A 13,511-nucleotide genomic window follows, 5' to 3' on the forward strand; every position below is an offset into this window, starting at 1 on the left:
TATTCCACATTTAGAAATCTGGGAAGCTTTTCTGAAGGGAGTCGCATAGCAACTATTTTAGTTTTGCCTTTGCTGTAGATTTCTACCACCTCCTGGATTAAAATGTATACCTTTTTTTTCTTTGTTATTTTGCTAAGATAGTGCTTGTTAAACTCCAAGGCTATTGAATTCTCATCATTATCTACCAAGCCCTTGATCATGTCAGATTTTAATTGCAGATTATACTTACATTTGCTTTGAGAAGCGTTTCTATTCAGGTCTTCCCTCAAATATATTTCAGCACCCGTTTTCTTTGCAGATGATGTACGAATGAATTCTGAGTATATGACTTACCTTCTCTATGCCTGAAAATTATTTGGGGACAATGGTAACTCCTTGAAGACCTGAGTTACTGTATAAAATTTGTGAAACTTTTGATTTGCCTTTTTAAAGAGGGAAAATGGTAAAAACTTTCCAGTGATAATACTTTTTCGTGAATATATCAGGACCCAGGGTTTCTGTTTGACTAATGTATTTAGTAAATTGTACCAGTTGCAAGCTGAGCATATTGTTCACTAAAAGTAACCACTCTTTTTTTTTTTTTAATTATTTATTTGGTTGTGCTGAGTCTTAGCTGCCTTATAAGGGATTTTTAGTTGCAGCTTGTGAACTCTCTCAGCTGTGACGTGTGGAATCTAGTTCCCTGACCAGGGATCAAACCTGGGCCTCCTGCATTGGGAGCTCAGAATCTTACACATTAGACCACCAGGAAAGTCCCCATAAATTTTTTTAAACATATATATATATATATATTTTTTTTTTTTTTATAAATTTATTTATTTTAGTTGGGGGCTAATTACTTTACAATATTGTAATAGTTTTTGCCATACATTGACATGAATCAGCCATGGGTTTACATGTGTTCCCCATCCTGAACCCCCCTCCCACCTCCCTCCCCATCCCATCCCTCTGGGTCATCCCATTGCCCCAGCCCTGAGCATTTGTCTCATGCATCGAACCTGGAATGGTGTTCTGTTTCACATATGATAATATACATGTTTCAATGCTATTCTCCCAGAACGTCCCACCCTCACCTTCTCCCTCAGAGTCCATAAGACTGTTCGATGCATCTGTGTCTCTTATTCTGTCTTGCATATAGGGTTATCGTTACCATCTTTCAAATTCCATATATATGCATTAGTATACTGTATTGTTGTTTTTCTTTCTGGCTTACTTCACTCTGTATAATGGGCTCCAGTTTCATCCATCTCAATAGAACAGATTCAAATGTATTTTTTTTAATGGCTGAGTAATATTCCATTGTGTATATGTACCACAGCTTCCTTATCCATTTGTCTGCTGATGGACATCTAGGTTGCTTCCATGTCCTGGCTATTGTAAACAGTGCTGCGATGAACATTGGGGTACATGCGTCTCCTTCAATTCTGGTTTCCTGCAATCCCACTGCTGGGCATATACACCGAGGAAAGTAACCACTCTTGAGACCTATCCTTTGCAGTTATTCTGCAGACTTTTTTTTGAACCAAGATATATGGTTCAGTTGTTTTTCATAACAAAATAAAAGCTGAAAATGATCAAAAGACAGGTTTTACAAAATGAAAAACTTGTGCTTTCCCCATGGATACAATGAACTTGTTAATAAATTTGTCATATGGAATGGTTTGTATGTAAAGTAAAAGCATATGTATGTTAAAACATTGTTATAGCAATAGGATATTTTTAAATTGCTCCTTAAGATCATCTGTTCCAATGCCCTCTAATAGATTGTATTATATTTTTCTTGTAGAGATAAATGTTCATATTTTATACCATGTGTCTTGTGGCCTAAAGTGACTAATTTTCTTCTCAGTAAGAGGCAGTCTGATGAAAAGCTAAATGAATGTTGAAGAGGGCAGAGCAGTTAGTTGCTGGTAATTTTTTGGCTTCAGTAACCAAAGTGGGTAAATTGCTTAGCACATACTAGTAATTCTTCCCTTTATCTACTTAAACCCAGGTGGCTCTCCAAAGATAAGTAAAAGAATCTTTTTCTTATTTTATGTAGAGAAATGCTTACCAGTCGAGTAAGGTCTTTTAGAAACTGAAAACTTGGTAAATGTTCACCAGTCGAGTTGGTCAGATTTCCATTTCATTCTAGGTCATCAGCCAAATAGATAATGAACTCAGAAATGTTAATGATCTTAGTAAAACAATGGTCAATAGAGTTCCCACATCCAAGTTTTTTTTTCTTAACTAAGAAGTGTTTATCTTTCAAGAAAGTGTCAGTAATTGTTTTCTGCTTTGATTATTCATCATAGGGGACGAACAGGGAGGATCCGGGTCCTGTCTTTTAAAACTGGCATCATTTCTCTGTGTAAAGCGCATTTGGAAGACAAGTACAGATGTAAGTCATGTGTACCCTTTTATTAATGTTGGCTAATTACCCCAGTTCTAGATGGGGAATGACACAATGTTCTTCGTTGACAGCAGGTTCCTTGTGTAAGATGTAAAACTACTCTTAGACAGGCATAAAATTTAGTTTGTGCCATTCTCTATCAGACATGAAATTGTAGGTATTTAAGTAGAGAACGAGGATTAGCTTCTCCAGTACGAGTATTATTTTACATTACATCGACTGTGTCTGAATAAAACACATGTTCCTCGGGGATAAAGTCTGATTTCCTAACCCCTTTGTCTAAGTCAGAAAAAATAAATGTGAAGGTTTAATCCGTGCACATGCCTCATCTTTGGATTCTTATTTAAAGAGTACTATCTGGCATTCATGTTCAACAAAACCTTGTTTATTTTATAATCATCTTACTGCGAATTGTACTGACATATCCAATTCTGTGATGTGATTAACGTTTTATTATTTGAGAGACAGCTTGCCATTTTTTTACAGGGTAAATATCACCTTAAAGAATTTCCTTTTGATTAGCCGTTGGGCTCTTCTGTGTAAAATTTGTAAATCCAAATTAAAAGCAAATGCTAGCGGAGGGATGGTTGAGGTGATGAAGCAACCGTTCATTCCCATTGTGAAGGCATGTACTTGTTTTTCCCCTTTAAATGCTCATGAGACATCTTTTCGGTAGGAATATTAAACAAACCTGGTATATCTTGTCTTTCTCTTTTCCCCTAAGGCCTAGCCACACAGGGATGTGGAGGTGTGCTGAGCTTAAGGATAGGCAGAAGATAAAAGAGATTGAATTCCTACAAAGCCATTCTGTATCCTGCTGCTCATTTCCCCCCTAGGAGTAAGCCACAAAATACACAAGCTCTTTTAGCTCTCACTTTTATGTAGTTTCCACTTGAGTTTTTCTCATCCTAAGAGCCCAAGAAAAAAAAGCAGCTTTCATTAGCTGTTTGAAAATATGTTTTGGATGAAACAGAATATTTCTGTGGGCTTTCGTCCTTTAAATATTGTAGCTACTTGTTGTAGGTTAGCTTTTACTCTAAGCTTGCTAATGGTAAAGAACCAGCACATCATAATACTTACTTGATAAACCAAGGAAGCTTCCAGCCTGTGTTTCAACTATTATACTAAGAGGGAACAGGTTGGAGGTTGGCCAAACAAAAAAATATTGACTTCAAACTGGGAGGTTTGAAGGTAATTCATAATTTTGAAATTCTGTGGATGTACTGGAGAGCTGGGGGGTGGGCATGTGGGAGATCTCAAGTGTTGTCACTGCCATCTGAAATAAATACCCCATTCAAACACTGAATTTCTGAGAGTTTAAAGTGTGCATATGAGTAGGGAAAGCTTTCATGGATTGACTTCCTTGGCAACTTTTATTTAAATACAAGATAGGATTAAAATAATTAGATTTCTGAGCTCAAAAGCTGTTGCAAGTGTTCAGTGCATTCATTCATTCTGTGAATCCACCTCTTTGGGGCACCTGCTATCATTCAGGGCTGCTCTTCTGCTCTACCCATTTCTAGCACACAGTTGCAGTGTGGTCCCGATTTTGATATATTTTGGGATCTGATATCCACAGGGGATAGCTCTTTGGGCCTACTCTATGTTCCTTAATGCTAAAACATTTATTGTATGATGGAGGTCATGTCCTATATATAAACTATTTTCCAGAGGATTATGTTCTGGCTTAGGAAAAAGTCACATGTCAGAACTGTATGTAAACTCTCATTTCTTACAGGGCTATAGTTTACTTAAACATTGTCACACTTCATATATGCACAGTGGTGATTAACTTGATCCATAAAAGTAATAAATGTGCAGATTAGTGTACAGTAGAAGCAACCCGTCTGGGCGAGTAGGGAACCCATCTCTCCTCTTGAGAATTGGTATTGGAACTGAATAGGTGGTTCAGTTGTGCTAGTATCTACTTGGTGCCACTTTTTGATTGCTGGAATTCTCTTCTTCCTCCTGTAGACCTTTTCAAGCAAGTGGCTAGTTCAACAGGATTTTGTGACCAGCGCAGACTGGGCCTCCTTCTACATGACTCTATCCAAATCCCAAGACAGTTGGGTGAAGTTGCGTCCTTCGGGGGCAGTAACATTGAGCCAAGTGTCAGGAGCTGCTTCCAGTTCGTAAGTTATTCACCTTCTTGAGTAACATATTTATTCTTTTGCATTTTGGGAATTAATGGAAAAACCACGGAACTGTAGTTTCTCACATTAGCTCTTCCGTAGGCAGGTAGGTAGGGGATTTTTGAGATTCGAAACCTCTGTGGGCAGTGGCACCTGAAAATGTGGGTTTGGGGAGAGAGGACAGTGCACAGGAAGGGAAAGAAGTCTGTGACCATAGCAGAACCCCACGGGCTCCTAGGGTGTTCACGAGGAAGTGAATCTGCAGTGATTCAGCTTGGGAGGAAATAAATCTCCAGCCAGAGACATCCTTTGTAAAAAAAGAAAATGACTTCTGTAGGTGAGTCTCATGGTCTCTTACTTTTTTCCCTAACCTAATTCTGTCATCATAACCTTCTTTTCAATAACTGTTGGAAAGCAGTTAATACAGCTATCATTTTTTAAGCTTTTCTATTGTAATGCCAAAGAATGCTCAAACTACCACACAGTTGCACTCATCTCACACGCTAATAAAGTAACGCTCAAAATTCTCCAAGCCAGGCTTCAGCAATACATGAACCGTGAACTTCCAGATGTTCAAGCTGGTTTTAGAAAAGGCAGAGGAACCAGAGATCAAATTGCCAACATCCGCTGGATCACTGAAAAAGCAAGAGAGTACCAGAAAAACATCTATTTCTGCTTTATTGACTATGCCAAAGCCTTTGACTGTGTGGATCACAATAAACTGTGGCAAATTCTGAAAGAGATGGAAAAACCAGACCACCTGACCTGCCTCTTGAGAAACCTGTATGCAGGTCAGGAAGCAACAGTTAGAACTGGACATGGAACAACAGACTGGTTCCAAATAGGAAAAGGAGTATGTCAAGGCTGTATATTGTCACCCTGCTTATTTAACTTATATGCAGAGTACATCATGAGAAACGCTGGGCTGGAGGAAGCACAAGCTGGAATCAAGATTGCTGGGAGAAATATCAATAACCTCAGATATGCAGATGACACCACACTTATGGCAGAAAGTGAAGAGGAACTAAAAAGCCTCTTGATGAAAGTGAAAGAGGAGAGTGAAAAAGTTGGCTTAAAGCCCAACATTCAGAAAACTAAGATCATGGCATCCGGTCCCGTCACTTCATGGCAAATAGATGGGGAAACAGTGGCTGACTTTATTTTTTTGGGCTCCAAAATCACTGCTGATGGTGATTGCAGCCATGAAATTTAAGGACGCTTACTCCTTGGAAGGAAAATTGTGACCAACCTAGACAGAATATTAAAAAGCAGAGACATTACTTTGCCAACAAAGGTCCATCTAGTCAAGGCTATGATTTTTTCCAGTGGTCATGTATGGATGTGAGAGTTGGACTATAAAGAAAGCTGAGCACTGAAGAATTGATGCTTTTGAACTGTGGTGTTGGAGAAGACTCTTGAGAGTCCATTGGACTGCAAGGAGATCCAAGCAGTCCATCCTAAAGGAGATCAGTCCTGGGTATTCATTGGAAGGACTGATGTTGAAGCTGAAACTCCAATACTTTGGCCACCTCATGTGAAGAGATGACTCATTTGAAAAGACCCTGATGCTGGGAAAGATTGAGGGCAGGAGAAGAGGATGACAGAGGATGAGATGGTAGGATCGCATCACTGACTCAATGGACATGAGTTTGGGTAGGCTCCGGGAGTTGTTGATGGACAGGGAGGCCTAGCGTGCTGCAGTTCATGGGGTTGCAGAGAGTCTGACATGACTGAGCGACTGAACTGAACTGATTGTAGTTTTGACATTCATCTATTCTTCCAAGGGCTAGATGCTGCCTTTCCATAGGCTTACAACCAAGTCAGAGGTTCATACTTCCATTAATGTCTGTCAGTAGGTCAGCACACTCCTGTCCATTCTCTTTTGCCTCCTGCTCCAGTGCCTTTTCTGCACCATCATCCATGTCCCCAGAAATACCCTCTTCCTCCCAAATGCCTCGTCACTTTATGGATGGACATTTAGGTTGTTCCCCTTTTTGGTAAGATAGATAATGCTGCAGTGAACATATTTATGCAGTTAGCTCTTTTCTTTGATTCAAGTTTTTTCCTTAGGATAAATTCTCAGGAATGGGATTACCAGATATAAACAGTTTTGTAGCTTTTGATACGTATTACCACATGGCTTTTGGTCAAAAGTTGCCCCTATTTGTAATACCACCATCACTCAAGGAAAAGATATTTGCATTTTTACATTATTTGCAGTGTTCTTAACATTTTTTAAATCCTAAGAACTACAGGTGTATGGGGTTTCTCATTCCATTTTAATCTCATTACCAACAGAACTAGGTGAATAAGTAACTTGGTTAGACCTGTATATAGTCTTACCACAGACTCAGATAAAAGTATAGAAGGCCTCCTGGGCAGAACATTTACATATTTCAAGCAGTTTTAGCATTCATTTAATAGTTAACTGGGCAGATTAAAGAAATGCACATATACGAAGGCTGCTTACATATACTGTTTGGATTGTTTTGCCCAAATTATGGCAAATTAACTATAAAAGTAAAACAGATGTGGAGAAATACATGTATTTTTTTTCACCTCATACTCAAATCTCCCAAAACATGAATAGACTATCACTTTCTCTGGGTTTTTTCTTATGTGTTGCTGTATTAGCATTTCTCCTCCAGAACTTAGGTACAGGTAACTCCCATACAATGAGTATGAATGACCACAAATAATCCAGATTCTTTTTTTTTTTTCAAGATCCTGTGGCAAAACAACTTGCAGAGACCTACTTTTTCTCCCTCAGTGTTGTTTTCTCTTTAGTCAAGTTTCAGTGACTTTTTACAGTCTTTCTGTGAAACACACACATACAGAGAGTGTTCATATACACATATATGTGTACAGTTGTGTGTGTCGTGTGACTGGGGTTGAGTGCAAGGGTCAGAGCACACACCTGCCGACAACCATCACTGATAGAGATGGTTGTCAGCAGGTGTGTGCTCTGACCCTTGCACTTGAAGTCAGGTGGGCTGGCCTCGGCTGCTGCAACCATTGTCCCATTACCTTGCAGGACTGACATTGCCATCTCCCGTTTCCCTCACTTCAGACTCTGGTTCTCATTGTCTATGTTATCTGACATATAACGTGTAAATTGAAGGTGTGGGACATGTTGATTTGATACGTTTCTATATTGTAATATGATTGCCATTGTAGCAGTAGTTAGCACTATCAGGTCATAGAATTACCATTTCTCTTTCATGGTGTGAAGAAGTAGCTCTAGCTTTTGACCGTCTTGAACTTGGTGGTCAGGACCAGGGGCTCCTGAGCAGAAACTCTGCTTTCCACTGGACCGTCCTCTCATCAGAAGCCAGGTCCACCCCTGTCAGCCTGTTGCCTTCTCCTGTGGGATACCTGCTTTCTTCACTCACCTGCTGCCTCTCATTTCACCACATCCCTGTAACAGCTACACTCTATTCTCAGCATTAGAACCCTGGCAGCTCAGACAGTAAAAATATTTGCCTGCAATGCAGGACACCTGGGTTCAGTCCCTGGGTTGGGAAGATCCCTTGGAGAAGGGAATAGTAACCCAATCCAGGCAAGTAGCAAGTATTCTTGCCCGGAGAATCCCATGCACAGAGGAGCCTGGCGGGCTACAGTCCATATGATCGCAAAGGGTCGGACACGACTAAGCGACTAAGTACGCACAGTCACTGTATGACAGCATCCTTAGAAATCTCCCGTTTCTTTCCCTGGTTCATAGAATAGCTCCTGATTTCTCTGCTTCACTCTCAGACCTTTCCTGATCTGTCTCCATAGCTGCCCATGGTTTGCTTTCACTACCAAGTAACAGCTGCTCACTACTACCATTTGTACTGACCATGCTTGTGTACATAATATTGTTATGACTGCTACTGATGATGATATTTTTTACCTTTGTCTGCACTGTTCTGTCATTTAATCTTCCCAGCCCTTTGAGGAGAATGGAATTGACAGGCTTGGGTTCAGGTTGTTTTTATTGTTGTTTCAGTAGGTGAACAGTTTATCAGTGGCCCCTGCATTGCATTTCTTCAGCTTGTGGGAGAGTCTGATTCCTAGTCCAGCGAGCACTTCCCTCTCCTACCCGCTGGGCTATTTTCCTCATCCCCAAATATGCCCTTTAAAAAATTTTTCTATTTATCTCATTTATATTTGGCTGTGCTGCGTCTTCACTGCTGCATGGGCTTTTTTCTAGTTGTGGCGAGTGGGGGCTTCTCATTGCAGTGACTTGTGGTAGTGGCTTCTCTTGTTGCTAGGCACGGGTTCTAGGCATGTGGGCTTAGGTAGTTGCAGCTCCCAGGCTCTAGAGCACAGGCTCCGTAGTTGTGGCGCATGGGCTTAGTTGCCCCACGGCATGTGGGATCTTCCCAGACCAGGGATCAAACCTGTGTCTCCTGCATTGGCAGGAGAAGCCACCAGGGAAGCCCGATACACTCTTTTTGATATTAAGGCTCTCCAGCTTCCCAAGGTGAAATAACAGGCATAGTTTCTAGGTCTCTGCTAGAATACAAGATGCCTTAACAAACCAGGGAACATAGGAGCGTTGGGGAAAAGAGGAGGCCTCATTTTAAGACGTTGAGTATTGGCAAACCAGATGTTGCTGAAGGAATGTTGGGCACGTTCTGTAGGTACAGAGCTGGGCAAGGTTTAGATGACTCAGATTTGGGGGCCCTCTCGCCTTGCTAGTCACTGGCAGTCTGCTTGAACAGATCCATTGTGAATTCTTCCTTCAGAATTGGCATCCTCGCCCCATCAGCCTTTTCCTCAGCCAGGAGCTGTGGCGTCACCTTGCCTTTCGGAAGCTGTGCGGCTTGCATGAAAATTCAATGTTTGCTGTAGGGAAAGATAGCAGGAGTGAACAATGCCCTCTGCCCTTTGTTTGAAGCGTTTAAGACCTTGTGAACGGGGCCTGGCTGGTGGCTCGAGCAAGCCAGCGCTCAAAGGCTGCTCTGTCTACCAGCCTCAGGAAGCGAACAGCAGTAAAAGAACTTGTTTCTCTTACAAATACATTCCCTGCCTCACAGAAGAAGTTGACTTCAGTCTACGCTCTTTTTATGTCCTTTGTCTTCTTGTCACCGACTCAAAAACGTCCTTCTTTTCAAGTTGGTAAGTGTCAGCTTCTGGCTCAAGAGAAGGGCCTGGCAGACACAGGAGGAGAGTGGTATTTGCACATGTGGTGCCTGCTAGGTGATCTTTTTATAGGTTTCCTATATACTTAATGCCATTGAACTGTTCAATTAGAGTGGTTAAGATAGTACATTTTATGGTATGTGTATCTTACCACCATAAAAAAAAAAACAACACAAAAACGTTTTAAAAGAAAGAGGAAAATAAATCCCCAAGTCCAAATAAAATGCTTTGCCTATTTTAAAATCAGTGTAGGTCCATCAAGGTCCATCCATGAAGCCCAGAAATGAAGTCATACCTATGGATTTTAAAAGAGAAAATTCACTATTAATGTATGGGTTTGACAGTAGTATCTTCACTGATATTAAATGGGGTAACAGATCTGTTTCTGCCTTCAAAGGATATGACAGCCAACATGTGTACTGGGAAAATGACTCATTTGGGCAATAGTAGACCTGAAGATTTGAAACTAGTTAGTTTTGGAAATACAGCTTCAATTAATGCATCATCGGGTTGGTTGGCTCTCATATTCCATGAAACTATCCCTGTTGACAGAATAGATTGATCCTGCCACCACAGAAAGGCCAGATCTACTCCTGGCAGTGAGTCACACAGAGCACCTTAAGGAGCGTAAGACATTGTCCACATCCCTCCTTTTTCAGATGAAAAAACTGAAACCCAGAAAGGCAGAGTGAATATATTCTTCATTCTGCAATTATATTTATGTCAGAATGAGACATCAGGCCCAAGTTCCCTGTGTTCCAAGCTAGTATTTCCTTCTGCTAAACCATCTGAGTAGAAATAAATGGCTGTAACCAATTCAAATACTAGACTGAACTAAGGAAGTGTTTATAAATAATCTTTTATATGAATTTTAGGTTATAATAGGATATGTGGATAAATAAACACTCCTACCCCTGCCCCAGCACATGTGTACACACACACACATACACACTCACTCTATGATCTTTATTGAAAATACTCTAATCTAATACTGGATGCCAATCTAATACTCTAAATAACAGGTGTCTAAGTTCTACCTCCAGATGAAATTAAATAATGTTTCCTCTTAGTTGGGAAGAACTTTATACTTTTAAGTGACTCCAGAGAGAGTCATGTGTCTGTAAATTGGTACTTGGCAGTGCCCTGAGAGGTACTCACCTCCCCCCTCCCCCGATAGTCTTTGTAGCGTCTTCCTCTCTAAACATTTTAAGGACTTCATTGTTTAGATAGAATTGAGTGCATCACGTTTGTATTCAATTTGCTTCACCTGCAAGAGCTTGCATGTCAAAATCTGTTTATTTTACATCTGTTTTCTGCCTCCTGTTGTATTTATGCATTCAAAATGAATAAGTTGCTTTTTCATCTGTCCTCTGGATTTTTATATTCATATGACAAAAATGAATATCATCTCAGCACAGTTGCTGTAATACAGAAATGGGAGTAAATTACAGCCTCAATTGTTGAGAACAAGTACGCATGTGTATGTAAATAACAAATCATTGCAGGATATCTGGAGTAGTGAGTGGCAGAGTGGTTAAGCATGTAGGTCCTGAAGTTGACTGCCCAGATTCAAATACCGGCTCTGCTACTTGCTGGGTGTGCAACCTTGGACACATTTCTTGAGCTTCCTGGCCCCTAAGTACCTGGAGCACTTAGGAGGGTTAAATGAGCTAATACAGGTGGGGCACTTAGCGTGGTGGGCACATGTTATTCGCTCAGTCATGTCCAACTCTTTGTGACCTCCTGGACCATAGCCTGCCAGGCTCCTCTGTCCATGGGATTTCCCAGGCAAGAATACAGGAGTGAGTTGCCATTTCCTTCTCCAGGGGATCTTCCCGACCCAGGGATCGAACCCTGGTCTCCTGCATTGCAGGCAGATTCTTTATTCTGAGCCACCAGGGAACCAGTAGGTGCTTAACTGAGCCTCAGTTATGATTATCTAAAGTGTATTTTGGGCTTCCCAGATGGCGCTAGCAGTAAAGAATCTGCCTGTCAATGCAAGAGACGTAAGAGACACGAGTTCAAACCCCGGGTTGGGAAGACCCCCCTGGAGGAGGTCATGGCAACCCACTCCAGTATTCTTGCCTGTGAATCCCATGGACAGAGGCACCTGGTGAGCTACAGTTCATAGGGTCGCAAACAGTCAGACACAACTGAGGCAACTTAGCATGCACAAAGTGTTTTTTAACATGAGAATATCCCACAAGATGAACAATTCCTTTTGCCCACAACTAAGCATCTGTAGATTAGATTCTAGAGAATCTTGAAATGGTGTTAAAATATCATGCCAAGACACTTCTTAACCAGTTTGACAGCCTTCTTCATGCCAGTTGATCACATCTCATATTTTCCATCTTTAAAATAACTCCTAAAAATTCCACTTTGCTTAGGTTTCTTTGGGCTGTTTGTTGAGTAATCAAAATATGGACCCTTTGGTCCCATTGATATTCCTTTTACACCCATTTGGATGGATGGGTAGGGTATAAGTTTCTAGGACTTGGTGTGTATAAGCAGTATGTATAAGCAATATGTATAAGCAGAGGTAGCATCACCAAGTTTCCACTGGGCCTGCTGATGGACACTTAGAATTCCTGCAAACTTTTAGGAAATCTTTTATCAGGGTATTATCAGCATTATCTTGAGTCGACTATTGGTTTTTATTGCTATTATTTTTTTCTGTTTTGACTATAAGCTTTGGTGAGTTTACCTTCATAATTATCCATTTAATATGTTGTGGTTTATGTGCTTAAATTTCTCCATGTGGAGTGATGGGTATTTTTTCCACCAGCTTTTAAAGATAGGTTTGTAATGGAACTGAAACCTGTTTTATTTATATACCTCTTGCTAAGGAAAAGCACTTGTCATCCTCTTTCTCCTTTTCACTCTTCTAAAGGAGTATCTTTGTTAGAATCAATTTTTTCCATCCTTCTGTCCTCCCTTCCTCTATCCCTCCCTCCTTCCCTCCCTCTTTCCTTTCCTACAAAAGCTGAAGCACAGGTTCTAATGAAAAAAACCTTTTTTTTTTCCTGAGAGCCACACTTGCATTTGAAAGAGTATTCTGGACTCCCTCTGATTAGTGCACCATTAATTCTAATTCACATTGATAGGTACCCCCAAAGCTCATGGAAACAAGGAGAGATGAATTCAACAGTTACCATTTTCTTCTTTCCCATCTTTGTCAGTGGCTTGTAAAATGGATTTATTTAAATCTTTCTTCTTACATAGATTATGTAAGATGAATTGAAGTGCAAAAATGTTCTTGGGATACCCTTATCTGTTATCTAGGGTCCTCAAGATAATGTCTGGATGCATTAACAGCTAAAGGTAGGTTTTTGTTTTGTTTTGTATTTTTCTTTGGGTTTTGGAGGAGGGTTTGACATTTGATAAAATAGGGAAAAAATGTTTTTCTGATTTGTTTTTTTTTAGCTACATTAAAAAAATACAAAAGAATTGTTTTCTGAGTTTAGACAAATGTGTTTAGTTTTATCATGACTATAATCAAGGCAGAACATTTCCGTCATCCCTAAAATTTCCTCTTGTTTTGTGGTCACCCCACCTGTTCCCAGTCTGTGGAAACTACTCCTCTTGTGTTCTGTTCCTGTACTTATACCTTTTTCTGACCTGTGTTTTAAATAATTGTAGGAGGCAGCCATGAAAGAGTTACTGTTAGATCGTGTTCTTGAGCATAATGTGTCCTGATACAGACTTGAGAAAGGTATACCATGATAACTCCGGGCAGATCATGTGCTCTACCATGAACCTGTGAAAGTTTTCTCTTAAGTAAGAACTCTCTAGCATAAATTAATAACGTTGCATATACTTACAGATTTGCATAGATTTAAAACTTGTGCTTCTGT

General features: G+C 40.3%; 1 protein-coding gene and 1 long non-coding RNA gene across 18 annotated transcripts in view; both read left to right on the forward strand.

Moving 5' to 3' along the window:
- The window catches only part of DMD (dystrophin), a 2,147,259-nt gene that overhangs the window by 2,045,480 nt on the left and 88,268 nt on the right, over nucleotides 1–13,511 (forward strand). For all 17 annotated transcript variants that reach the window (XM_081564318.1, XM_081564319.1, XM_081564320.1 and 14 more), the window contains 2 exons: nucleotides 2,295–2,380; nucleotides 4,367–4,524. In XM_081564318.1, the coding sequence (XP_081420444.1) occupies nucleotides 2,295–2,380; nucleotides 4,367–4,524 (244 nt within the window). The remainder of the gene's footprint in view (nucleotides 1–2,294; nucleotides 2,381–4,366; nucleotides 4,525–13,511) is intronic.
- On the forward strand, nucleotides 6,492–9,833 carry LOC145535994 (uncharacterized). Its single transcript, XR_014075581.1, has 2 exons — nucleotides 6,492–7,396; nucleotides 7,481–9,833. It is a non-coding gene; the product is annotated as an uncharacterized LOC145535994 (long non-coding RNA).

The sequence above is a fragment of the Giraffa tippelskirchi genome, chromosome X (genome assembly GCF_054371585.1).
Source record: "Giraffa tippelskirchi isolate mGirTip1 chromosome X, T2T-mGirTip1v1.2.pri, whole genome shotgun sequence".
NCBI classification, from domain to species: Eukaryota; Metazoa; Chordata; class Mammalia; order Artiodactyla; family Giraffidae; genus Giraffa; species Giraffa tippelskirchi.